Genomic DNA, 24,502 nt, shown 5'->3' with positions numbered 1-24,502 from the left:
GACTTACCAGAGACACTGATTTTTATGGTACATTATAATCCCCTTTTTCTACCTCCTCATACAAATTCCTTCATGTGCCATAGACACCTTCCTCTTTAGACTGTTCTTCTGTATGTGTGAAGGGGTTTTTATTTGGGTTTTTGCAGTCAGTTTTTTTCTTTCTTTCTTTTTTTCTTTTATACAAGACACTGGTCTTCCAGCTGTGGTGATAGTTTCTGCAAGGTCTGCATAATTATCCTGATCTTGGTAATTAATACTCATCTTGCTTTAGATGGGGTGGTTAATTCTCTAATTAAAAATAGCAGTGAGTGGTGGCTTTAGTGCTTGGCATATTTATTAACATTCCTTTGTTGCAGTAGGGATTTTAAGTCTTTGAAGCTTTTGTATCTGTAAAGCTGTTTTATTTTCTTTCAATACAGTTAATTATACATCATGGCCCAGACCTGAGTAAAATGAATAGAAATAGCTTGCCATGCAAGAATGGGAACCTGTTTTCAAGCAGGGTCTTTATTAGTGTGGCAATAATAAGGGCTAAATCTATGAACAGGGTCTATCTGAAGTTTATTCATTCAGTTGTTCCTGTTGGTCTTCATATGTCTCCCCTTTCTCAAAATAAAAGATACCCATCTTAATTGTATTGTTAGAATATTTCATTAATGCTGAATCGCTGGAAAATATCATGGTAGGAAAAAGAAGATTTAAAGGGCATTTTTTATCTTACTAGTTTTCCCAACAGAAAGCTTCTCTTTTAGCTAACAATTCTTGCTCTGAAGACTGGTCTTGCATTAACATATCAAGTCTCCTACTTTGATTGGCAATTATGTCACCAAATTTTCTTAATAAATTTATCCTGTCATGCTGAAAGGAATACTGCGGATGAATGTAGCGTACTCCTTCTACTGAAGGACTGAGGAAAAATATTAGATTTCAGAAAGTGTCAATGAAAATGAAAACACTTTTCGAAACCAGAAAAAGCAGCATTGGACTGAGCTTACCTGCTGCACTGCTCTGTGGAGGGGAATACCCATATGCATCCCTCCTCCTGGGCCCTGCTGTGTTCCCTGTCCTGCTGTGTTGTCCCCTGCCTGGCCAGAGCTGTATTCTGTCTGTCACAGTCATTAGTTTTCTTGAAATGCTCCTAGCCCTCTACCCACTTAGACAAACAGGTAAATAATATTCTGGGTTTAAGTTCAGCTTTCTATAAGGAGGGAAATTCAGGGGGGAGAGGGGAGCACAGCCAGTCCTTTCCTCTCCATCCCCAGGATTCTGCAGCAGGGACCCCAGCCAGCTAAAGTCGCATCCAGCAGAAGGGTTGTTTGCGGAGACACTAAAAGCAAAACACAGGATGCAACTGAGCGCATAAACTAAGATGCAGTGTAATTAGCGCTAATGGCCATGCTGGACTGCTGCTCTGAATCCAGAGAAGACCTGAAAGTAACAGTGTTTTCAAAATGATTTTATTGTGGCTCTTGTATTAACATGTTTGCTTGAAGTCCTGATGCTTGGAGACATGAGTGTATACTGGAGTACCTATTCCTTTCTCAGAAAGCTTCAGCCCCCCCATCATTAATAAAGAGTGGCTTGAAGGAGGCAAAGGGGACGATAGCCAGAGTGGTGGTGAATGAAGTCCAAATGTTTTGTCTTGAAACTCCATCGCTAGTAGGATCTAGTTTTCAATGTTCTGTCTGATTTTTGCTGTCATCTTTTTGACCAGCCTTTGGATGCTCCAGTACCCGTAGTAGAAAATGGAAAACTTTACAGTACAAAGCTGCTGCCAGCCCTAGTGGTAGCCGTTTGTGTCAGAGAAATTCTGATATCAATGCACCAAGGATGGAAAATCCCTAGTGATCATTTCCAAAGTAATACTTACTTATGCGTGCACGTGCATCTCGGTGTTTATCTCCAGGCAAGATGTTGAACAAGCAGCAGACCTCGTGTTTGCTCTTGGTTGTTGTCTAAAGCAAGTCCCGAAGCAGAGGGCAGCAGCAGCAACATTTCGTCTGACTCCATGGGCCCTGTTTGAATCAGGAGTTTCCCATTTGTACAATCTGTGGCTGGAGTGAAGATACAAGTAGGAGAGCGTTGGGTCAGAACAACAAGGTAGACACAAGAGGAGAAGACACCAACATACAAGAACATAAGGAGTAACTAAAGAAAATACCTCATGTATTGGGTTTCTGTGGCAAGGTCTTAGTAGTGGGGGGGCTACAGGGGTGGCTTCTGTGAGACCCTACTAGAAGTTTTCCCTGTGTCTGCCGTTGGCCAAGGCAAGTAGGAGAGCGTTGGGTCAGAACAACAAGGTAGACACAAGAGGAGAAGACACCAACATACAAGAACATAAGGAGTAACTAAAGAAAATACCTCATGTATTGGGTTTCTGTGGCAAGGTCTTAGTAGTGGGGGGGCTACAGGGGTGGCTTCTGTGAGACCCTACTAGAAGTTTTCCCTGTGTCTGCCGTTGGCCAAGGCCAAGCCAACCAGCGGCAGTGGAAGCGCCTCTGTGATAACATATTTAAGAAGGAAAAAAAACCAGCTGCATCTCAGTAGCTGGAGAGAGAAGTGAGAGGATGCGAGAGAAAACAGCCCTGCAGACACCAAGGTCAGTGAAGAAGGAAGGGGAGGAGGTGCTCCAGCTGCTGGGGCAGAGATTCCCCTGCAGCCCGTGGTGAAGACCATGGTGAGGCAGGCTGTCCCCCTGCAGCCCATGGAGGTCCACGCTGGAGCAGATCTCCACCTGTAGCCCGTGGAGGACCCCACGCCGGAGCGGGTGGATGCCTGAAGGGAGGAGGCTGTGACCCTGTGGGAAGCCTGCGCCAGATCAGGTTCCTGGCAAGCCATTGCGGACCTGTTGGGGGAGGAGCCCACACCGAAGCAGGTTAGCCGGGAGAACTTGTGACCCTGCAGGGGTGGAGCAGTCTGCTCCTGAGGGACTGCACCCTGTGGAAGTTATGGACCCATGCAGGAGCAGTTCGTGAAGAACTGTAGCCCATGGGAAGGACTCGTGTTGGAGTAGTTTGTGGAGGACTGTCTCCCGTGAGAGGGACCCCATGCTGGAGCAGGGGAAGAGTCCTCTCCCTAGGAAGAAGAAGCGGCAGAGACAACATGTGATGAATTGACCTCAACCCCCACTCCCGTCCCCCTGCGCCGCTGGGGGGAGTAGGTAGAGGAACTGGGAGTGAAGTTGAACCCAGAGAGGAAGGGAGGGGTGGGGGGAAGGTTTTTAAGATCTAGCAGTTTTTCTCCTCTCCTTCTCTGATTTTGATTGATAATAAATTAATTATTTTCAAGTTGAGTCTGTTTTGCCCGTGATGGTAACTGATAAAATGATCTCTCCCTGTCCTTATCTCAACCCACGAGCCTTTTGACTTACTTTTCTCTCCTTTGTCCAGTTAGAGGGGAGTGATAGAGCGGCTTTCGTGGGCCCCTGGTGTCCAGCCAGGGTCAAACCACCACACCTCAGCATGGAGCAAGAAGGGGGTTAAAAGTATTCAAAAGTTTAGCATAAGGACGGAAAGCGTTTGGGGGGGGGGTGAACAGGGTGAAGTTTGAGAAGAAACAAATGAAAAATAATAAGTCACGCAGCAAGTTAAATAGTTTTTCTATGTTCTGTAGAATGGCAGTACTGAATGCTGTGGAAAAGCAGTAAGAGGCACTTTTCTTGAATGCACAGTGAGTTACGGTGCAGCATGGATACATCTGATTTTTTTGTTGGTTTTGTTGTTCCGTAATATTTTAAAAAGGGAAAGGGTGGAGAATGCATACCCTTTTCTGACATTGCTACACTGTCAGATCTGCTACAGATAAGCGTTGCCTTGTAATAGTCCACTTGTTTTTATTTAGGCTGGATTTACAGCCTGTGCCTGCTATCTAGCTGGGGAAGAATTCTTGGGGGTTTTGGGGGAATGTGATAACAATGACTTGTAACTAGTAACATTTTCTTAATCGGTAGATAATTATTGTTCCAGCCATTCTCAGCTTTCCTTTTCCTTCTCCTACATCCTCCTCTCTTTAACCCTTCCCCCCCTTGCCCCCAGCATAATTTCTAAAATACTTACGGCACTAAGTTCTTGTTCTTTTTTCCATCTGCTATTGTGGGTGCAACTGGTTGGTTCAGGATGAATGTGAAAGAGCATCAGTCTCTGGAATATCTCATTTTTTTTAATGAGATAGCTCTGCCCTTCTAGAAAAGTTTGGTGTTTTGTTGTTTTTTTTTTTTTTTTAAATAAATTGAGGGATTTTGTTACCTTCAAAGTCCTACTAGGAAATTAAACGGCAGGGCCTGTGAGTTGTCCGTGTGTCAGCTTGTTGTTGCACACAGATTGTACTGCTTTCATTAGGCTGTGCTGCTACAAGGTGGGGAAGGCGAAGAGTATTTTGGCATTTGGGCATTTTTTAAAATGAATGTTTATGACCGATGTAATCGTGTTGTATACCGGTATAATACTCCCCATGTCTGGGATTTAGACCACCTGTCACTGTTGTCTACTAAAGAACCACAGTGTATCTGTCTCGGAAATGGTTGGTTGGTTATAAAGGCTGGACCCTTGTCATTTGTATTGCTGCTTACTGTCAGTACTCTAAGAGTCCCTTCCAAAATAAAGCTGATGGCAGCAGTGAAGCCCTAGGTGGATTTCTTTTTGTTCAGTCTCTGATACTGCGGGAAGAGGATTTAGTACTGATTTGGTTTTAGGAATTTCCTGTTTATGACTATTTCTTATTGCTTTTGATAATGTATTCTTTTAATACATTGAAAGATAAATATCTTAATATTTATCTTATTGTTTCTTACTATTTTAGCTATTTTCTTCTTATTATTTTCTTTTCAAATTCTTATTTTGCTTTCCTGTTTTTACATATTTCTTGTTCAGAGTAGACATGATGTCTTTTCAAGATCCTGAGAAAGGCGCGACCGTTCTTGGGCATATTCACAAGTAAACTGTTGATACTTCAGGACCTATTCAAGAGGGATCATACAGTTAATTCTGAAGGATGTTTATCTTAATGTCTAGGAGACCAGTGTATGTTGCTGTGAACTGCTGGGCTGAGGTGAAAGGGAAGATTAAAGAGGAAGTGGAGTTTATTAATAGACTCCTGGATGACAATGGCTTTGCAATGCGCACGGGTTGGCTTTTGCTACGGGACTGGTGGTAAGGGATGAAAGAGCATACGAGATGAGAAATATAGCAGAGAAAGCTGTGTAAGTGAATAACAGACGAAGCACTGCACATTCTGTTATCCTTTCATGTTCTTTCCCTTCTCTCCATCATGCACTTAATAAAGATTTTAAAGTGTTTTCCTAAAATGTTTTTTTTCCGGAAACATTTAGGTTGAAAGAGATGAAATTGCCTGATAATTTGGGAGAATTAGGAGTAGCGTTTTGATGCTTTTATAAATATTTGGCTTAATTATAAATAATGACAGTAAAAGGTTTGTTTGTACGCATATTCAGGAGCTTTCTTGAATGAAGGGATAGAGGCATTGCATAGCTTCTTGAAATCGTCATGTCGTAGTTGTCTTGGTATTTCAAAAGCACTTGATTTTTTTTTAACAGTGGAAAATTGCATAAGGAACAGGAAACATTGTTGGCTTTACTCAACTATCAAATAGCAAGTCATGTTTTGTTCGCATATCAGCTAAAACTCACTAAAACTTTTGTGCTTACTTAGCAGAACAAGTTGGGTTGGTTGTGGTTTTTGGTTTTTTTTTTTTTGAAAAACAAAATTTCTGACTTCAGATTTTCATTATCACTTGATTCAAAATATAATTTTAAAACTTTTTATATTTACTCTAGGTGGTGTTATGCCTTACAGTGGGCAAGTATTTAGTCATGAGACATGTATTCTTCCCCTAATGTGAAAAATCTGCTGTTCAGCTTCATTGCTGCTTTAAATCTCAGTGTTCTATGCTGACTTCAAAGACTGAAGCTTTAAGTTCTAATATATTACATTCCTTCTACTTAAAATATCTGTTTCACCCCTTTCATGAAAGTGGAGTACAAATAACAAATCAAGTATTTGTCAGATTAAGATGTCAGAGGAGTGAAATAATTTTGAGGGAGTCTAAACCCAGGGTTTTTCCAGATATCACTTTAAAGCAGGTCATCACAGAATTTTTTATAGACAGGGCTATGAAAAAATCACAAATGATAAAGGGGTATGGCAAACAGAATTATTAAATATGTCTTATCTTTATAAAAGCACATATGGAAAGTAGAGGAAGGGGGGGATATTGAAAAGCAATGGACATAATTTGTGTGAGTCTTTTGGATCTGGTCACTGTTAGGAAGCTAATCACGGGGTAAACTGTTAAGCAGGGCAGCAAAATTGAGCAACGGTTGCAGGCAATAAGAATTAATAGGTGATAGGAAGCATGAGCTGTGCGCTCTGAGTTGCTCTGGTCCATGCAGCCGCTGAAACGGAACAAGGAGTGCACAGTGACCTGGCAAATTCTGCTGAGAAAATGAATATTTTTATTCTTTGAAGTCATGGGACAATCTCAGGATGCTTCCCGGGGGTTGTAATTGCTAATGAATTGAGCAGCACTCGGCACAGATAGTAATTTATTGGAGACAGCTGCTAAGTACCGCACTCTATAAAAAGTGGCTTAGAGCAGCCAAACAGGCTACCAAGCTGGATATGTGATATATTCATGGGGATGTGGAGGAGAAGTGGAAATAAAACATGGATATGTCAGTAAAGATGTTTTGTAAGGAACAAAGATTTAAAAGAAAAAATTAAAAAAGAAAAGAGATTCTAAGCCAAATTACCAAGTACATGCTTACTAAAGGCAATACCACACTTCCACATGATTACATCTGGCGCGCAATCAATGCAGCTCCGTTCTAGTTAGTTTTGCTAACCGCATCGCAGGTAGGAGACGTCAGGTGTTCCTCAGCAAGGTATAAAAATGACACTGTTCTCAGTACAGAAGACCAAAAGGAGCTTGCACATCTCTTGAAATGACAGAAGACTTGAGAGCTGAGGATAGAGTTTGATGGCGATCGTACTTTTGCGTGAAGAGGAAAGCAGCAGGACGGATGGGGATGCAGGGTACCGTACACGCCGTAGGTCAGCCAGCTGCCGCGTCTTTGTGGAAGGGGAAGAGGAGGGTTGAAGTGAGGCAGGGAGTTGACTTAGGGAATCAGAAAATAAGCTGGCTGTAAGGTGGCTCTAGTACAACAAAACAGGTTGCGCTTACTTTGGAACTGGAGCTTTTGGTTGGTACAAATTTTGTCTGATGCGCTGCTGGCTGTTTTGCAGAGTTGAAAGAGATCTTTTTTTCTGTTTAATGACTGCAATGTAGAGAAATAGTCAAATATGTATTATTCGTGTATGTATAAATGAAAGACTATTTACCCATGGTAAATTTGAATAGAGATTTGTTAATTGTTTACAGGCTTATGAAAGTCACTTTCCAGTGTCAATTTTAACTTCAATGGGCACGTTATTAAAGGGACAAGTCATTCTTTTAACTGTTTCATCATAGCTTTTTCAGTATTGCAGTTATATGAGAGGTTTCATTTGGCATTCCAAACTTTCAGGATGTTAAATGCTGCTTTAAGAAAAAAAAAAAAAAAAAAAAAAGGATTTTTTTTAGTCCCAAATAGCTAGCCAAGTTTCCTTTTGTGCTAACAATTGTGTTTTGTTTTGATAATGCACCTTTTTAACAATTCAGCTGATAAGTTTCATAGAATGTGTATCAAAAGGTCATTTTACAAGTTTCATTTGAAAGAATGAATTGAGGGTTAAAATCAAGCACGCTTGACTATTAAAGTTGCCATTGGAACATCTTGTTCACTTCTGCAGTAGATGTTGTTCTTTGTTTAGTCAGCCTTTTATCTCTACAGCTATTCCTGAAGACCATTGTAACAATAATAATGGCTTTATTCACTAAATTATAAATTATTTGAAGCAATAACTATCAAATTGCAACTGGGGAAAGTTCCATAACAGGTCTTTAAGGCATCACTGCAATACAAATAATAACAATTGAGCTTGTTGATGCAATTCCTTTCCCATTTCAACCATAATTTTCTCATTAGGTTTGTATTACATCTGTATTAGACCTTCATCTTTTAGGAGACTTCAATTCATATGCTCTTGTTTCTTTTCCCAGATTGTTTCCCTCAGTAAGTGACGATAAGAATGAACGGACATATATCAAACACCCCTCCCGGTGGATATGGAAGTTATTTTCCTCAAATGAAGTAAGGTTATGCCTTTGATTTTCCTTTTATGGACAAAAAATAATGTTGTAATTTCTTCTTTACACTTTCATTTCTGATAGAGCTATAATTATTAGATCCCACAGGAATAATACAAAGGCAGTTTCTGTAAAAGAATGTGCAGTTTCCAAACCATGTAACCAAACTGACAGATATCATCTGGCTGATTTTGTATTAGTGTAAGGGTAAAGCTTCATTACTCAGGAACTGAAAAATATACTGCTGTAGCCATAACAAAACATACTTTACTCAGAGTGGTCTTCCTATATCTGTTTAAGTTTAGCTCTGATTATGCATAAAAGATAAGGCTGCCCTTTCCATCTGTGAGAAAATATCATTTCCCAGTAAACAGAACTGAGCCACTGTTACCTGAAAATGTTACCTTGTCTGAGACAAGAGAATGGTCCCTGTATCAGAAGTGTGGCACTAGGCTCCTTCGCAGCACTGGTGAAAATTGACCTCATCTGACGCCAAAGAACGTGTATTCATGTATGGAGCAGGGCGTCTGTGCTCTCACCTGCTTCTCATATCGTTGCCCCTTAAAGTGAGTTTGTATGTATGTGACTCATTCTTCTTGTTACGCTGGAAGGATGTTGGATTGCCTTTTCATTTGTTGCAGGCAATGACAGTCCTTTTAAGTCTTTTACAAAGAGCAGTTTAAATTGTTAAAAAAACATTAGCGCTTGTGTGTGCAGGAAAAAAACCGCAAATACTACGAAGTCTTTGGCATAGTCATTATTATTATTGTTAATAATAATTATTTAATTTTTTTTATTTAGTGATATTGATTACTTACATTATGGTAGTATCTATGTTTATATCACCCTCCCATTGTGTGCGATGTTGTATGAATGCAACAAAAAATAGCTCAGAAGGGTTTCCAGCCTAAGTGAAACATGCTTCACTGTATTCATGGTGTGGAACAAATATCCAGTATCATTACCTTCGTTAGAGACATCATAGGTGTCTGTCCTCCTACATAAGGAGAGGGGTTTTTTTCAATGCCTGTTTCTGTGTGGCAAATGTATCTATACAGAAGTTAACCAGAAATGTTTTCTTCCAGTGGCTATGGTTCACCAACATTTGCTCAGGCGGAGAGGGAGCAGAACTCAAGAACAAATGCAAAAGCTCTTTATGGTAAGGTGGCATAAAGTCTCTAAACATCTATGTTAAAAATGTTGTTTAAGTATTGATTGTGATATCATGGTGAAAATATTTTATGCATGTAAATCTGAAACTGTATGTACATACACATGTGGGTGTGCATAAACAAAATTAAAGAACAAAATTATTTTATTCCAACTAAAACTATCTAGGCTAGCTAGAAAATGCTTTTATGGTTTACTAAACAGAGAACTCCCTAATTTTTAAGGCAGCAATGTCTAAGGCATTTATCACAAAACTAAGAGTGATCCTATGGCTAAGTTATATACCAGGGAGAAGATATTCAGGGATTTAGCTGTGCTATAGGTTTGATTCATGACCTGTGTCTCCGTTTGCCTCCCCACTTTTATCCCCTGCTAGCAGAAAAGGAATTTACAGTATTATTCTTGCTTGACACAAGGTTTTCATGGAGGTTAGATTTGATGTAACAGATTTGGAGCCCTGTTTGGCCTGCTATTTTTGACAGGCTTTGGACTGTCAGATGTGATGTTACTTTATAAATGCCTAAATGTTTTTGCACTTACCAACTACAGATGCTAGTATTTGTCTTGGCTGTATACGCTACTTTCTAGCCCATGGCCGAATCGCTGTGGAGGCAGAATGTAGTCATGTTCCTTGCCAGCCAAATTGCATCGTTTCCTGGTCATCCACCTCCACTGTGAATACATCCTGCTGATAGCTGTGCTGGTAATGGAAATATAAGCAGCAATGAAGCTGAGAGATGTTCTGCTGTGTAAATCTGTGCCTGTTGTTAAATGCTTTTTGGAAAGTCAGTGCAACTGATAAGACTGGAAGAACAAGGTTTGCAGTGAGAACCCAGTCCTGTGCAGGACCCCTCGCACCTCAGCCCCACTCTCCCTTGTTGCATCTACCACTTCTTCTGCAGGTTAACAAACTGGAAGCTCAGAGTAGTAGAAACCGCAACATCCTTAGTAGTAACTAATCCTTCCTCCCTCCTATTTTGGGTGGGGGGATAGCTGGGAGTGACCTCCGGGGTTGGGGGAGTGAGGACAGGATGCTTTGGGGCATTAGAACAGCGTTATCTTTGCCCTCAGAAGGATAGCCTTCAGGCCTGGAGTTTGGTTTCTCACCCATGAGCATGTGAGAAGAACTTTGTCATACTGGTTGCCTTGTTGGCTTTTGAACTGCTTTGAAATTCATGAGGCTAAAAGCCTAAGGAGATGGGAGGTCTCCTAGCTTTGTGTCCTCTGAAAAGAGGAGTGGTGTGGAAAAGCTGATGTGGTTTGGTGGCTGAAGGCACTGTGCTGGAGTAGTGCAAAGGTCCACTCTAAAAAAATTAGCTAAGACAGAAACAGAAACCATTTGAAACATTTGTCATTTAAACTGATGTTGCGTATGAATCATTCTAAGTTTAAATTTATCTTTTTTAGTGGTATGCCACAAAAGTCAGTCACTTGATGGAGTATTAAAGGCAGGAACTGCAACTGAGGAAAATTCTGAAGCGATTGCTTTAAACAGTGATTTCTGCATCCTGTATGGGTTCACTTGACAAACTGATTGCGTGTGTTGACAGAAATAGTAGGTGGTAACAGAAACCAGCAAGAGACATTGCGAAAAACTCTTAGCAGATTACTTCTTTATGAGATGTTATGAGAGCGTTGTGCTTTCCTTTTTCATTTTGTATCATCATCATCATTTTTCAAGAGTACGTTGTTTGAACAGTTATCAGTATGCGTCTTAACCATGTCCTTTAACCTTTGTGGGCTTTTAAAATAACACCTCTCTGAGCTTTTTCATATCAAACATGTCATGGCATAGTCATATGCCAGTAGAAGATGGGGACAAGTGAGTAAATTTGAGGTATATAATGGTAAACAGCCTTCTACTTCTAAAATACTTAATTGAATTCAGGTACTAATTGAAAATGCTTACCATATAACTACTGCGTGGTGGCTCCTGTAAAGTAAATTGTTGATCTTGGTTCACTTCCACTGCTGGTAGATATATCACAAAACTATAGCTGCAGTTGCCAGGAACTGAATGAAGTAGAAGACTCAATTATCCGGGAGCTCTGAGTAAAGATATGTAGGCACAGCTTTTAGAGAGGAATTTGCACATTTTACTGCTTCTGCTCTGTTTTGTATGCATAAAGAACTAGGCTGTCGGTATTGCCAGATGTATGAATTGGAGAAAACAAGGAAAACACCTAAAACCTTTCTCAAATTCAGGCAATTATATATATATTTTTTTTAATTTCAGCAAATCTGCTGCATCCCCTATGTGTCTTTTCTTCCTCTGTGATGTTAGGGATTTTTGTGCATGCTGTCCCAAGATGGGGTGGGAAGAAGTTGAGTGACACTAGAATTGTTAAAATGTGTTAAAAATGCTCATTCTAGAATTTTTTATTTGTAATTGATTTATAATTAATAGCTAACTTAAGTATCTTAGTTGAGATTCATGAGACTGAAAGCCTATAAAGCAGACTTTTTTATATTTTATATTATGTACGTGTATAGTAAGTGTACATATTTTATTTACGTAAATGCATAAAGCTCATGTATTTAATAGCTTCACTTATATCGGAAAAATATATATAATTTAACTGTAAAAGTGAAATGGACCATGTTGGTTGGGTTTTTTTTTTTGTTTTGATAAAATGTGACAATGTAACATTAGTGGTAAACTTTGTCCATGACAAACTTCCTTTTCTTGGAAGACTTTCAGATGTCATTTGGACTAAAGCACGTATGCGTGGGTGAGGATCCTGATTTCAATTTCCTCCAAGCACAGTAAAGACTAAAAAAGTATTATTAATAATAATAACATGTATATATATATGTATATACATGTGTGTGTATATACACACACACACATATATGCCATGGCATGAAGTTTATCTCTTAAGTCCCAGTGCTGAGGTGGTTCATGGTTCTTCAGTCCTTTGGTCATCAGGCAGGAGGCTGACCACAGTGCCAGTGGGAAAGGAGGCTGGAGTTTTACTGGTGTTACAGACAGCTCAGTTAAAAACTAGACTGGAGCCATCCCTATCTCTGACGTGGTTATCTGATAGCAAAAACTTCCTTGCAACTGCCTTTTTTCCTGTGTCAAAGAATCTCTTTGTTTTCCCTCATTTCCTTCCTGAAATGAACTGTTTTCTATTTACACGATGAATCTCTCACTGAGCTGGGAGGAAAAATTCCCTCTACGCATTCTTACGGGTTTTATTTCATTATTTAATTTCTCATCTTTCCATCTGAAATGGGTTTTGGCTCATACCAGCATCTGTTGTTCTAGCATTGGCTTCTCCATCTGTCTTCTGCAGCTCCACTTGTGGAGAGCCGTGCAGCCTCAGCCGGCACCCGTAGCCAGGGCTGTGCTGGGGGTTTGCTGGTGGGTGACGCAGCGTGGAGCAGCCCCGCTCCCCAGGAGCAGCCAGCTAGTGGTTAGCTCCAATTTGTTAGATTATTGTACAGCACAGAATTGAAAAGTGTTACTAAACTTGTCTTCACACTGCATCAGAAAAGCCTAGGTGTTCTATACCTTGTGTTTATACTCTCGTGGCTGTGGTCAGGTGCTGGCAGTGAAATTGCATGTGTGTTTTTGCATTGCTCAAATGCCTCATTCAGAGCAAGAACTGCAGTGTAATAAATTCAAGGAAATCACAAGCAGATCATAGATGAGGTAAACGAGCCCATTAAAGGAAGCCATCCATGGAACGTGCTTTTGTTATTTGATACTCGGATGGATTGAACTGGCAGTTGACTTCTAAACAACACACTTTCTCCGATAGCTAGTTCCATACAGCCACCAGGGAGAAGCTTGTGGCACAAATCTCTGAAAGTGATAGTGTTTGCTCTTCTCTTAATGAGATTTGGGTTGAACTCAAATTTTGACCTTTCTCTCCGGATGTGTAGGTCACGTCTCCTGCTCTTTGCTCTCAGTCTCGAGTTTTTCCAGCTGCTGCAGTACATTTGTAAAGGGGTGCCAGCAATCAGTCCAATGCGAACCACAAGTATACAGTACTAAACTAAGTATTGGGCTTTTCTGCTTGAGGATGTGTGGTGATAATTTATGCTGTCACTCCAGGATTCTTAGGACAGTTTGTGAGGGAGACTCTTAATTCATCCCCACATGGATTGCCATCAGATTTCAGAGCTTTGTCTCTTTGTGCACTGTAGAGACAATTTTCCAGTTTGGCTATGGCAGGGGAAGGTGGGATCCACCAATATCCTTCCTTGTCCTATCATAGCCATAGCACTGACAACATGTATTACATCTGGCCTGTGCAATTATTTCTAAGACATCAGGGGAAGTCTAGGCATCAGGATTCCTTTTTTCTGTTCTAGGCTTTTAGGGACTGAAAATTTGTTATGCCTAAAGTTATATTAGCCCTAACCAGCACCACCCATGCTTCAGGTCATTTGTTAAGACCCAGACTGAGACCTTTTGCTTTTGGTAAGAATCTTTTGCTTTTGCTTTTGGTAAGAATCTTCTCTACCTAGATAAAGAAATATAACTTTCTCTTGTTGTGATACATTTCTCAGTGTGGTCTTCTGGACAGTATCACGGAATCACAGAATCACACAGAATCACAGAATGGCAAGGATTGGAAGGGACCTCGGGAGATCACCTAGTCCAACCCTCCTGCTAAAGCAGATTCTCCTAGAGCACATTTCACAGGACATCATCCAGGCGGGCTTTGACTATCTCCAGAGAAGGAGACTCCACAACCCCCCTGGGCAGCCTGTTCCAGTGCTCTGTCACCCTCAAAGTAAAGAAATTTTTCCTCATATTCAACTGAAACCTCTTATGTTTCAGTAGTACAGAGCCAGGCTATGGTAGAGTTTATTAAGCAGCTTTCTAATTTGCCATTTTGCTGCACCCTCTTCCAGTCCTGGCCAGGACTCTAACTTTAGCTATGTCAGGTTCTGATCATAGCTCTGCCTCAAGGGAGCTTGGGCCACACTGGTGTTTCTGTCTGAAGCTGTGGAATAGTTACCTTTCCAAAGTATGAAATGGTCCTCCACCGAAATAACTGGGGAGAGCACAAAGTTCTTAGTGTAGGGAGGGCAAGGAAGAGAATGAGCAATGGCAATCTGAAGTGCTGTTTGTCTGTGTCATGTACTGTCCCGTGTATTCTTGGCTTGGCTTGGTCTTTGTTTTCTGGTGTTTTGGCTGCTTCCAAAATTGTTATGAAATCAGTACCTTTTCACGTCTTTTTGAAACCAGAAACATGGTCTGCTCCTGATGATTGGCAAATTCAGTAAGTTCACAAGGACACGAATAGCAAGAGCGTCTCTCCACATGAGGCAGTGGGAAGAGTATTAGTTTCTGTGGATCAATGTTTATGTTCCTTTGAAAGGTTTAGTAGGTAGTAGATCTTACAGTCAGAGCCAATGAGTGAAATGCTGTGCTGCTTTAAGTTTATTGCCCTTGCCTTGTGAGAGATTTTATTTTGCTGAAATTCCTCAGGGTTGCATTTGCTATAACCTGTGATTAAGAATTTAACTTAAGTGTCTTCTGCCATGATCCTTTTTTATTTTTATGTTTTTCCTTTATCAGAGAGAAAATACTTCAGGTACATTGTGTGCAGTGTATCAGCGGGTTCTGAGCTAACTGTGGTAGTAAGGCTGCACTGTGTTTTACATGTAGGATGTAAGAGTAGCAGTAAGTAGAGTAAATAGAAAAAACTCAATAGTTTTGATAGTTTTATTCATCTTTTCATAGCTTTATACATCCTATCTGGAAGTCTCTGCAGAATTAAGCTTTAGCTTCAATAAATCTCTTCATGCATGAAGGGACCTGTGAGAGGCCGAGACTGATTGGGAGGATTAGGCAAGTGAAATGGAGCATATAAACTTTTTTTTTTTTCCCCCCAGTGTTGGGGGTTGACCCCAGCCAGCAACTAAGGACCTGCCCAGTTGCTTGCTCATTGCCTCTGTCTCCTCGCTGCAGTAGGATAGGGGAGAGAATCGGATCAAGATAAAGACAGCTTATTAAGTGAGGGAAGGAGGGGGGAAGGAAAAAACCTGAAAAAAACCCCAAGTACCACAAAGGCAATCACTCACCAGCTCCCACAAGCAGCCCAGTGCCCAGACAGTCTATGTGCAAGGGCTACTTTGGAAAGGCTACCCACTAGTTTTGTTGCTGAGCATGACATTATACAGTATGGAATATCCCTTTGGTCAGCTGGGGTCAGATGTCTCAGCTGTGTCCACTCCCAACCTCTTCTGCACCCCCAGCCTGCTCGCTGGGGCAGCAGAGTGAGAAATAGAGAAGGCCTTGGCACTGTTCAGCAACAGCTATAACATCCCTGTGTTATCAACACTGTTTTGGTCACAAATCCAAAACATAGCCCCATACAGGCTGCCGTGAAGAAAATTAACCCCATCCCAGCCAGACCCAGTATGTTCACTAAGTCAGCAAATTCTGTTCCTTGTTTTCAATAATAGGGTATAGTTACTTGCATTTGAAGATCTTGTAATAAGTCAAGAGGCGTTTTCAGGGTTTCTGTAAAAGCAGTCAGATTAATACTGATGAATAATAATCAGCCACTTTGATATGGGAAAGAGTTGAGGAGATGGAAGATATTTTCCCAGAAGAATAGCAATGGGCAACTCTGTAGGAAAAGAAGAAAAATAGAGTTGTATATGGATGAAAAAGACTGAGAGAGTCATGTGCTCAGATATATCTGACTTCGAAGTGGAAACGTGGCAGTGGTGTAGGAAGAAGCAGCAGACTCTTGTGTCATCTGGGTAGAGAAGGATGCAGAATAAGTTTTCAGGCTTATATCAATTTTGGTAGAAGTTCAGGACAGTGGAGCACATCAGCAGAAGGGGGTGTAAAAGGGTTTCTGTCCTCCTTTCTGAGGGCAAAGTGAGAACTTGCAGAGATTTGTAGGTAGAACCTGGGACATGAGCCGGGCACTAGGAGAAAGCAGAGGCTGAGATTTAGTTTTGAGCTACTGGCAAAAACCATGGGAAAGGGGATGCATTCCAGACACCAGTCTTTTTTTTTCTCTTGAATTTGTGTTATGTTCATATTATCATGGGGGGACTTTATTCATTCTTTCCTCAGTGCAATTTATGTCAGGCAGCAGAGAAAACTGTCTCTCAGGGAGCCTGGGTTATTAGCAGCTGGGTTGACCCTGTATGGCAAAGGAGACCCACTTTCTAACTACTGAATTGTAAAAGGGTTGAAAAACAAAGGTTGACGAAAAAGCTTTCCAGAAGCAATGGAAGAATTTTGCCTGATATTAGGGTGCTTATTAGAAGATGTATTTTGAAGGGTGAATAATTTCAGGATGGAACAGTTACCCATACTATCTACCTCCAGCTCCCCTGTAGCAGCATTGACAACATTCACTATGCTTCTCTAGCTCATCCAAAACCATGTAAAAGTTGAGGCACTGAGCAGTAACTAGGAGCCTGTGAGGTACCATCTCTATTTTTTTCGGTTTGGTCTGTAACTGCAACAAGACTTGGAAGTCTTCCCAGTTTAGTTTGCTTCGCTGCAGAGTTTAGATTGCATCAGTTCCTTGGACTCCCAGAAAAGGGAGTCTCCAAGTCTGCTTAAGTGACATATATTACACGGTGGTTTTGGTAGAAGGGCCTATAGGATAACAAAAAATGGTGGTTGATGCCCCATGTCTGTCAGTGCTTAAGAGGCATTTGGACAATGCCCTTAATAACATGCTTTAACTTTTGGTCAGCGCTGAAGTGGTCAGGCAGTTGGACTAGATGATCGTTTTAGGTCCCTTCCAGGTGAAATAGTCTATTCTATTCTATTCTGAATGATAACGTGGATCTCTAGTGGGTTCTAATAATCATTCTACCTACATTAAAGAAATAAATAGGTAAATAGGAATTGCCGCTGAACTCAGTGTGGACTGTCAGTTGTTGTGGTGACCATACTTTTAGTTTATTAACACAAACACAGATTGAATTTTGCTAATTGGAAATTTTATTGAAGTTCTTGTTACTATTGTGTTGTAATTAAGAATGCAGAACTTGAGGGGCTCTCCTTGGCTCTCAAGTGTGGGCAACCACAGATTTTATTAGCATTCAGAAGGCTCTATTTCTTATATAAACACTATTGTTCTCACCATGACATAGTGTGTTGAAAACCTTACCATCAGGTCTATTGTGAGTGTTAGGGCTGCTCTGTGGAAGAGGATATGTTAATTAGTGCTACAAACGGTTTGGGATATCCTGTCTTAACACAGGACAAAATTTCTGTGAAGCTGAGCAAGGAATCTTGCAAAAGTTACTCTCTTCTTAATTCCTCTGGAGCCTCTACATATTCTTTGTTCATTTAAAACAACTCTAACTGTTAGTGGTTGCAGGATTTATAAACCTTACAGTGGATGTAAAATGTCTTAACCTGGTTTAATTTTATATTCTTAAGAAAATAATAATACTTTTGTTCACGTAAAAAAAAATAATGACAGTCAAAGCTGAATATCTGATGCATTGTTAATTGAGACAAGCGACTTTTTTTTAAGCATATATTCTTTCTTACTGGACATAATTTAAGTATCGTTTACAGTCCATAACAGAAGACTATTGGCTGATCTCGGAGGTGTAAATAATTCCATGGGGTTAAACCAGATACTATTTTTTAATTCCCTTGTTTTGTTAGGAACAGATGGACTTTACTTCTTCAGATCATCATCCAAACAAAAAAAGAAAGGTAGCAAATCAGACAGTACTGCTTTACTGACTGTTTTGTTGGGGTGTGCATGTGTGTGTGTGTCTATTGTAGTTAAAAAGAAAATGGAGCAAAAAGAAAAAAAAGCCTTTAAGTAACATGCTGCAAAAGCAGAAATTGTAGTTAAGTTGGAATCAAGGCAGATCCTCTGCCCTGGCATTTCAGAATAATGGATAATTAATTAATGGATAATTAAATTAAGAATTCTGATAATCCACAGTGTTCTTGAATTTGGCTGATTGCTGTGCATGCTTCTCTTGCTAAAGCAAACTGAGTAGCTGCTGTACAGTAGCAGGACGGCTCTGTGGGGTGAGTGGTGTCTGTCGGCACGAGAGGGGGGCTTCAAGCCAGCGAGGGACTTCAGAAACTGCCATGCCTTTCATGAAAGTCACTGAGAACTGAAGAGATAAATAGGCGTGAAAGTGAAAGGTGACAAATACTTCTACAAGTGACACCTGAAAATGAGGGCACTGCTGTATCTGTCAGCACCTGGAATTCCAGTCTGAAGGAACCCTGGTCACAGAAGGGCCTTCTGCAGTGTGGCTTTTTTGGTGTCCTCACTGCAGATCTCTGGCTGTCACAGATCATGTGCTTGGTATTAGTCAGCTGGTTTTTTTTATTTTGCAGAAAGTAACTTAACTTTCCCATCAACAGAATCACACACTTCTATTCCCCCTCCGCCCAAGTATTCAGAGTATGATGAAATTGATGGATTTTGTATGTGTACCAAGTACTTTCCTTCTGAACAAAATCAAACTGCCTATTTTACTTGAAGACCAGAAGTCAAGTTATTTAATGAAATCATAGAATCATGGAATCATCGAATCGTTTAGGTTGGAAAAGACCTTTAAGATCATCAAGTCCAACCATTAACCTAACTCTGCCATCCCACCACTAAACCATGTCCCTAAGCGCCTCATCTACCCATCTTTTAAATACCTCCAGGGGTGGGGACTCAACCACTTCCCTGGGCAGACCATTCCAATGCTTGACAACCCTTTCTGTGAAGAAATTTTTCCTAATGTCCAACCTAAACCTGCCCTGGCGCAACTTCAGACCATTTCCCCTCGTCCTATCGCCCGTTACCAGGGAGAAGACACCGACCCCCACCTCGCTACAGCCTCCTGTCAGGCAGTTGTAGAGGGCGATAAGGTCTCCCCTTAGCCTCCTCTTCTCTGGGCTAAACAGCCCCACTTCCCTCAGCTGCTCCTCGTAAGACTTGTTCTCCAGACCCTTCACCAGCTTTTCTGCTCTCCTCTGGACATGTTCCAGCAATGCAACTTCTTTCCTGTAGTGAGGGGCCCAAAACTGAACACAGTATTCAAGGTGTGGCCTCAATAGTGCAGAGTACAGGGGCCGTCTTGCAGAGTTTTCTTGGACCTCTCTCGGCCAAGTCTCCCAGTGACTTCCTTCCTTAGGCAAAGCTCCCAGTGTTCCAGATCAGGCTGTGGTGAAAACAGAGAAAAACCCTCCAAATGTTGCATTCAAATTTTTTCCACTAAAGTTGAAAAGTTTACATCAGTATTCATTGAGTTCACTACTTTGTGGTGTAGGGGTGTGTCGTACCTTCATTTTGCATTTTCCCTTCCCTCCTCTCCTGGTTTGATATTAATCTGTTGTATGGAGCAAAAGGCAAATGATGTTTCTGATTTTGCAGCATTGTGTTTTTTCAGCTGAAAAATATTTCTGTTTAGATATATTTGGTGTGCATTTTTTTTTTACCCTTTTCCATGTATATTTCTGCATTAGTAATTCATCAAATTGAAAGAAATAAAGGGTAAATCAGGTCTGGTTTTTGTGTGGCTTTGTTGTTTTGCAGATTCAACATGTATATCAGAAAATAGCTATGCTTTCAAGTGCATTCATAAAAATTTCAGTAAGCTTGATGTGGGTTAACCTATTGCTACCGAAGTGGCAAGTCAGTGATTTTAATAGTCAGGCTTACCAGTGAAGCATTTTCAGTCAGAACACCGCTCCCCTCCACTGTCCTGACTCACCATGATAAATGGCTTTTTTTTGCGCCCACTGGCTCTCTCTTAATGTCGTTGATGTAAGTATGATCCTGTGCTGGACTATGTGGGGGTGAAGGTTTTTTCCCTTGAAATACAGAAATTGTCAGCAGCTCATCTTCTGTTTTCATGTATGCAACTGGGCTTAAGTATCTCCAAGAAGTATTCAAAACAGCATGATAAGAAGTTGAATGAATAATTATTTGTTCTTTCCCTCCCATCTTTAGAACAAAGGAAGAATTATGCACGAGACAGTGCCAGCAGCATATCCGAAACTTCTCAGTACCACGTAGAGGTGAGATGAGGAGCTATATACCAATTATAGCTTTCAGTTACATGCAGTTATTTTTGCCTACATGCTTTTTGAGGATACATACGCTTGAAGGCCTATCCATCTTCCAAAATATCCTGCCAGCCTGAGGTCACCTCAGCATAGATTACACTGAAGTGTCTCAAATTCTATAGCTCTGCCATAATGAGCTGAAATTTTGATGTAGAAAAATGTAAGCAAAGTTGTGTGTAGTTTGGCAAGCAGACAGGCCTTCTCAATGGGATATCAATTCAATGTGTTTTGTTGCCCTGTCTCTGAACCTGGCTTGTTCTGAGGATGAGGCAGAGCTGACAAACCCTGTGCTGTTGGCGAGACACACTGGATGGTATTTAAAATGAATACTTTGATCAGTTATAATCAGCAGAGGTGGCAGAATATTCAGAAAGAGCTGAGCATTAACCCCTAAAAGCCCCAGTTAGTCTACTAAGCAGAAGATAAACAACTATATTCTGCCTGCACAGATTCTTCCCCAGTGTGAAGTGCAAAGTGTGTCGCTTCCTGTGACACAAGCTGCTTTGCAGAATTACTGTCTGCTGCTGTCATATTTTATCCAGGAGTAGATATATTTAAAATATTCAGCAAAGTAAGCCTGCATGCCTGTATGTAGCCTGTTAAGCACTTTTGGATGCAATGTCTCATTCTGTAGTCTTACTTTGGCACAAACTTTCTCCCACTGCCATCAGACCACTCTCATGGATCAAGCCAAGTCTTGCAAATACCATAGATTCTCAGCTCCTTTTTGCTGGTTTTTAAATTAGCTGTAAATTGTGAGATCATATGCGGAAGAGTCTTAATTTCAAATGCTTCTAATCCTATGATCAACTTGCAAATGAATACTTGTGTTGCCTCTAATTGTGTCTCTGTACTTTGATTTCTCTGTAACGGTTGTGGTACTGTACTGGCATAAAAATTAGTACTTGTATTTGGAGTCTAAGCATTCCTGTGTGAGCAGTCAGTAGAGAGTTTGCTTCACTTTATTTCTTTTAAAGACTTTGATTATATGCAGCTTGTATTACTCTCTTGTCTGTCATAACAAAGTGCTGTTATCCTGTAAAAGAAGAAAGCACACTTGATTCTTCTTGGTTTTTTAGTTATTTAGAAGATAGATGTGCAGGCATACACTAAAATTCGTTCAACTTGGTTGAGTGTAACCAGGTCTTCAATAAGAATGTGAAGCTGGGTTTGTGCCTGGATAAAATGAAATAATTGTATGGGTTTTCTCGCATGGTTGACATGTTGAAGGAGAAATTGTCAAAACCATAATGACAGGGGAAGATAGTTGAGGTGATGTCTGTGAGGTGGTATTTAATTTCTAGACCATTATTGAATCTGAAGAATATTGCAAGTTGATGGTGAGCAAAAGTAGTTAGTATTACATTTCTACTGTGAAAAAAAAAAAAAAAAAAAAAAAGCAACTAGTCTATCCATAAGGTATCCCAGTCAGATGCAAGCCCGTCATGGTTGCCATCAGCATGCTAGCTGGCAGCTCTGGAAGATCTGAGGACACTCCAGGTCAGGGTGGTGGTGGAGGTATGTTGGCAGGGTGTTTTTGGGAAGCTTCTGCTGACGCTTCCTGGATTCAGCTTGCCAAGAGAGACAGGTTTTCACTCCTCGAGAAAGCTAATTAAATACTCAGGGTTTAATTCTAGCTGTGATACCTGGAGGATGTCAGAACATGCCTTCAAGTCTAACCACTTACTTTAGTGAGGAAATGACAGAGGATGACAAACAGAGGTACAAAAATGAGTTGATTATAATGACATTATGGACGAAACAACCTCTCTTATGGCTTATTGGTGGGATCTGTCATACAAAGGCACTTTTATTCATGAATAATTTGTATTTCTATTTCCTGGCAATTTGAATACTGACATTGCCAAACAGTAGGGAAAATTACAATTTTTTTTTTTTTTAAATGTACATCCCATTCACTAGCACTTGACCACCTTTGTTTTGGACCGAAAAGAGGCAATGATTACAGTAGATGATGGAATAAGGAAGCTGAAATTGCTGGATGCCAAAGGCAAAGTGTGGACTCAAGATATGATTCTTCAAGTGGATGACAAAGCTGTCAGTTTGGTGGACTTGGAATCAAAGGTAAGATCTGTGAGTGGCAGTCTCATTTTCAGAGAGAGAGAGAAAAAAAGGGAACGGGCAGAAAAATGATGTTTGTGAGATTTGGTATTTTAATTAGCTTATTATCACTTTCCCCTTTTAACTCGTGCAGCTTTTCTGAGATCAGGATGCTGTATAGTAAGGTGGTGTTTTGTGGTTTTTGTTTTTTGATTTTTTTTTTTTCCTCTTCCCGCAGAATGAACTGGAGAATTTTCCTTTAAGCACAATTCAGCATTGCCAAGCTGTGATGAATGCATGCAATTACAATTCAATTCTTGCATTAGTATGTAAAGAACCAACCCAAAACAAGCCCGATTTGCATCTTTTCCAATGTGATGAGATTAAGGTAAGATGGTAATGGAAATCTGCTGTGACTTATTTGAATAGGGGCAATTTTATGAATTGGAAAGTACAGTGGATAAAATCAAATGAGCTGATTCGTAGAAAATAATTCTGTTCTTTTATAAATATGCTTTAAGTTTAATGGGCTTATGATATCGACACGACTTACAGTATGTTAGTAAATGTAGCGTAGTATGTTTTGCAAGAGAGTAGTCCAGTATGTAAGCTGAAATCCTTAGTGCATGTTCAGATATGCTATTACTGTAAATATTGGATCTTGGGCTCTGTAGCTGCTCCTTTAGGTTTGCAAATGAGTAAAGCTCTGGAATATGTATATGGTTTGCATTCATGCTTCTGAAGAAAGGAGTGTAAAATTGTTTGAATTATCTCAGATTTATCTTATAATCTGCAAAGAACTCTTCCAAGCCCTTACTTAGTCTTTCCCTTTTTTCTGCTCTTTTTGTCACTGAACAATTAAACCTTCTCTACATTCTCACCTCTCTGCATCTCTGCTCTGCTGGAGAGATAATGGAAAAGAAAATACTGCTTGCAGGAGGGGCAAAACAAGAAGAGAGATTGTTCGTCTCTGATTAAAATATTTCCTTCAAGCATAAATATTTTTTTAATGTATTCTGCAATACTTCTTTATTTCCAGGGTTATAAATTTTAATTTCTATTAGTTACTGTATATAATTGGTATTTCTTCAAATTCCAGTTGATAATTTAATGGGTATTTTTTAATTCCTTTGTAGTAGTTCATATCATTGTCCTAAAACAACAGACTGCTAATTACACCATGCAATCGTTTTGAAATTGGTATAGTGAGAGTGGTGTGAAGATGACTGGTTAATTGTCTGATTTGTTGCACAGAATTTGCTGTTTCAATGGAAATGGGGATCCTGTGGGAGGTTCAGGTGGCATTATGTTGAATAATTGAGGGATCCTTGCTGAGGTCTGGTTGGATCCAGCTTCCCAAAGTGTAGAGGTGGTCTCTTTTCTTCAGACTTTCATCTTTTGAAGTTGTTCCTCTGTGTACAAATAAAAATGCAGAGCACATAAGCATGACTTGGAAGTCCAGGATCCACCTTTTCTTCTGAGGTATGGTTTGAATCTGTGACCATACCTTAGGTTTTGTTCCTTTACGCATGAGACTTGGCTCTTTTTGGAAGGTTAGTTCTTTCTCCATTGTCTTTTTCCTGCTTTTGATCAGAAGTTACCGCGAACCTCAGGAGCCTCTGCAATAAAAAATTAGTCATAATCAATAATATTTGGGGCATTCTATATTTTCTAAACAAAAAATTGTGAAATAATAAATATCAAGAGTGTGATTAATGGAATTTTGGGTTTAAGTTCCTCAGATCCCCTTAAGTTTCTCCATTTCTTACTTACTCCATTATGAGGGTACTAAGAAAGATGGGGACCTTGTAGACTGAACCAGACACTGACAGATTTGGGCTTTGACAACTTGTGTAGGAAATTAATTTGTCAGCTGAAGACGTGTAACAGAGCATTCTAAATCCTATGAGAAGCCGTGACCTATTTAATGCAAGATCTATTAAAATAATACCTGACGTGCATCAAAATTTCACCTGTGGGTCACTGGTAGAGGCAGACTGCAGTCATGGAGAGGCAGGAACCTACAGATTA

The 24,502-nt window shown here is 40.3% G+C and overlaps 1 protein-coding gene across 1 annotated transcript in view; it reads left to right on the top strand.

Moving 5' to 3' along the window:
- The first annotated feature begins 8,144 nt into the window (after positions 1 to 8,144).
- EPS8 (epidermal growth factor receptor pathway substrate 8) overlaps positions 8,145 to 24,502 on the top strand; it is a 54,169-nt gene continuing 37,811 nt past the window's right edge. The window contains exons 1-5 of the mRNA XM_009648724.2: positions 8,145 to 8,206; positions 9,288 to 9,361; positions 20,295 to 20,362; positions 22,334 to 22,495; positions 22,710 to 22,859. Coding sequence (XP_009647019.1) covers positions 8,145 to 8,206; positions 9,288 to 9,361; positions 20,295 to 20,362; positions 22,334 to 22,495; positions 22,710 to 22,859 — 516 coding nt within the window. The remainder of the gene's footprint in view (positions 8,207 to 9,287; positions 9,362 to 20,294; positions 20,363 to 22,333; positions 22,496 to 22,709; positions 22,860 to 24,502) is intronic.

The sequence above is a fragment of the Egretta garzetta genome, unplaced genomic scaffold (genome assembly GCF_000687185.1).
Source record: "Egretta garzetta isolate BGI_Z169 unplaced genomic scaffold, ASM68718v1 scaffold81, whole genome shotgun sequence".
NCBI lineage: Eukaryota > Metazoa > Chordata > Aves > Pelecaniformes > Ardeidae > Egretta > Egretta garzetta.
Note: the sequence above shows the minus strand (reverse complement) of the source record. Positions and strands in the feature narration are given on the sequence as shown.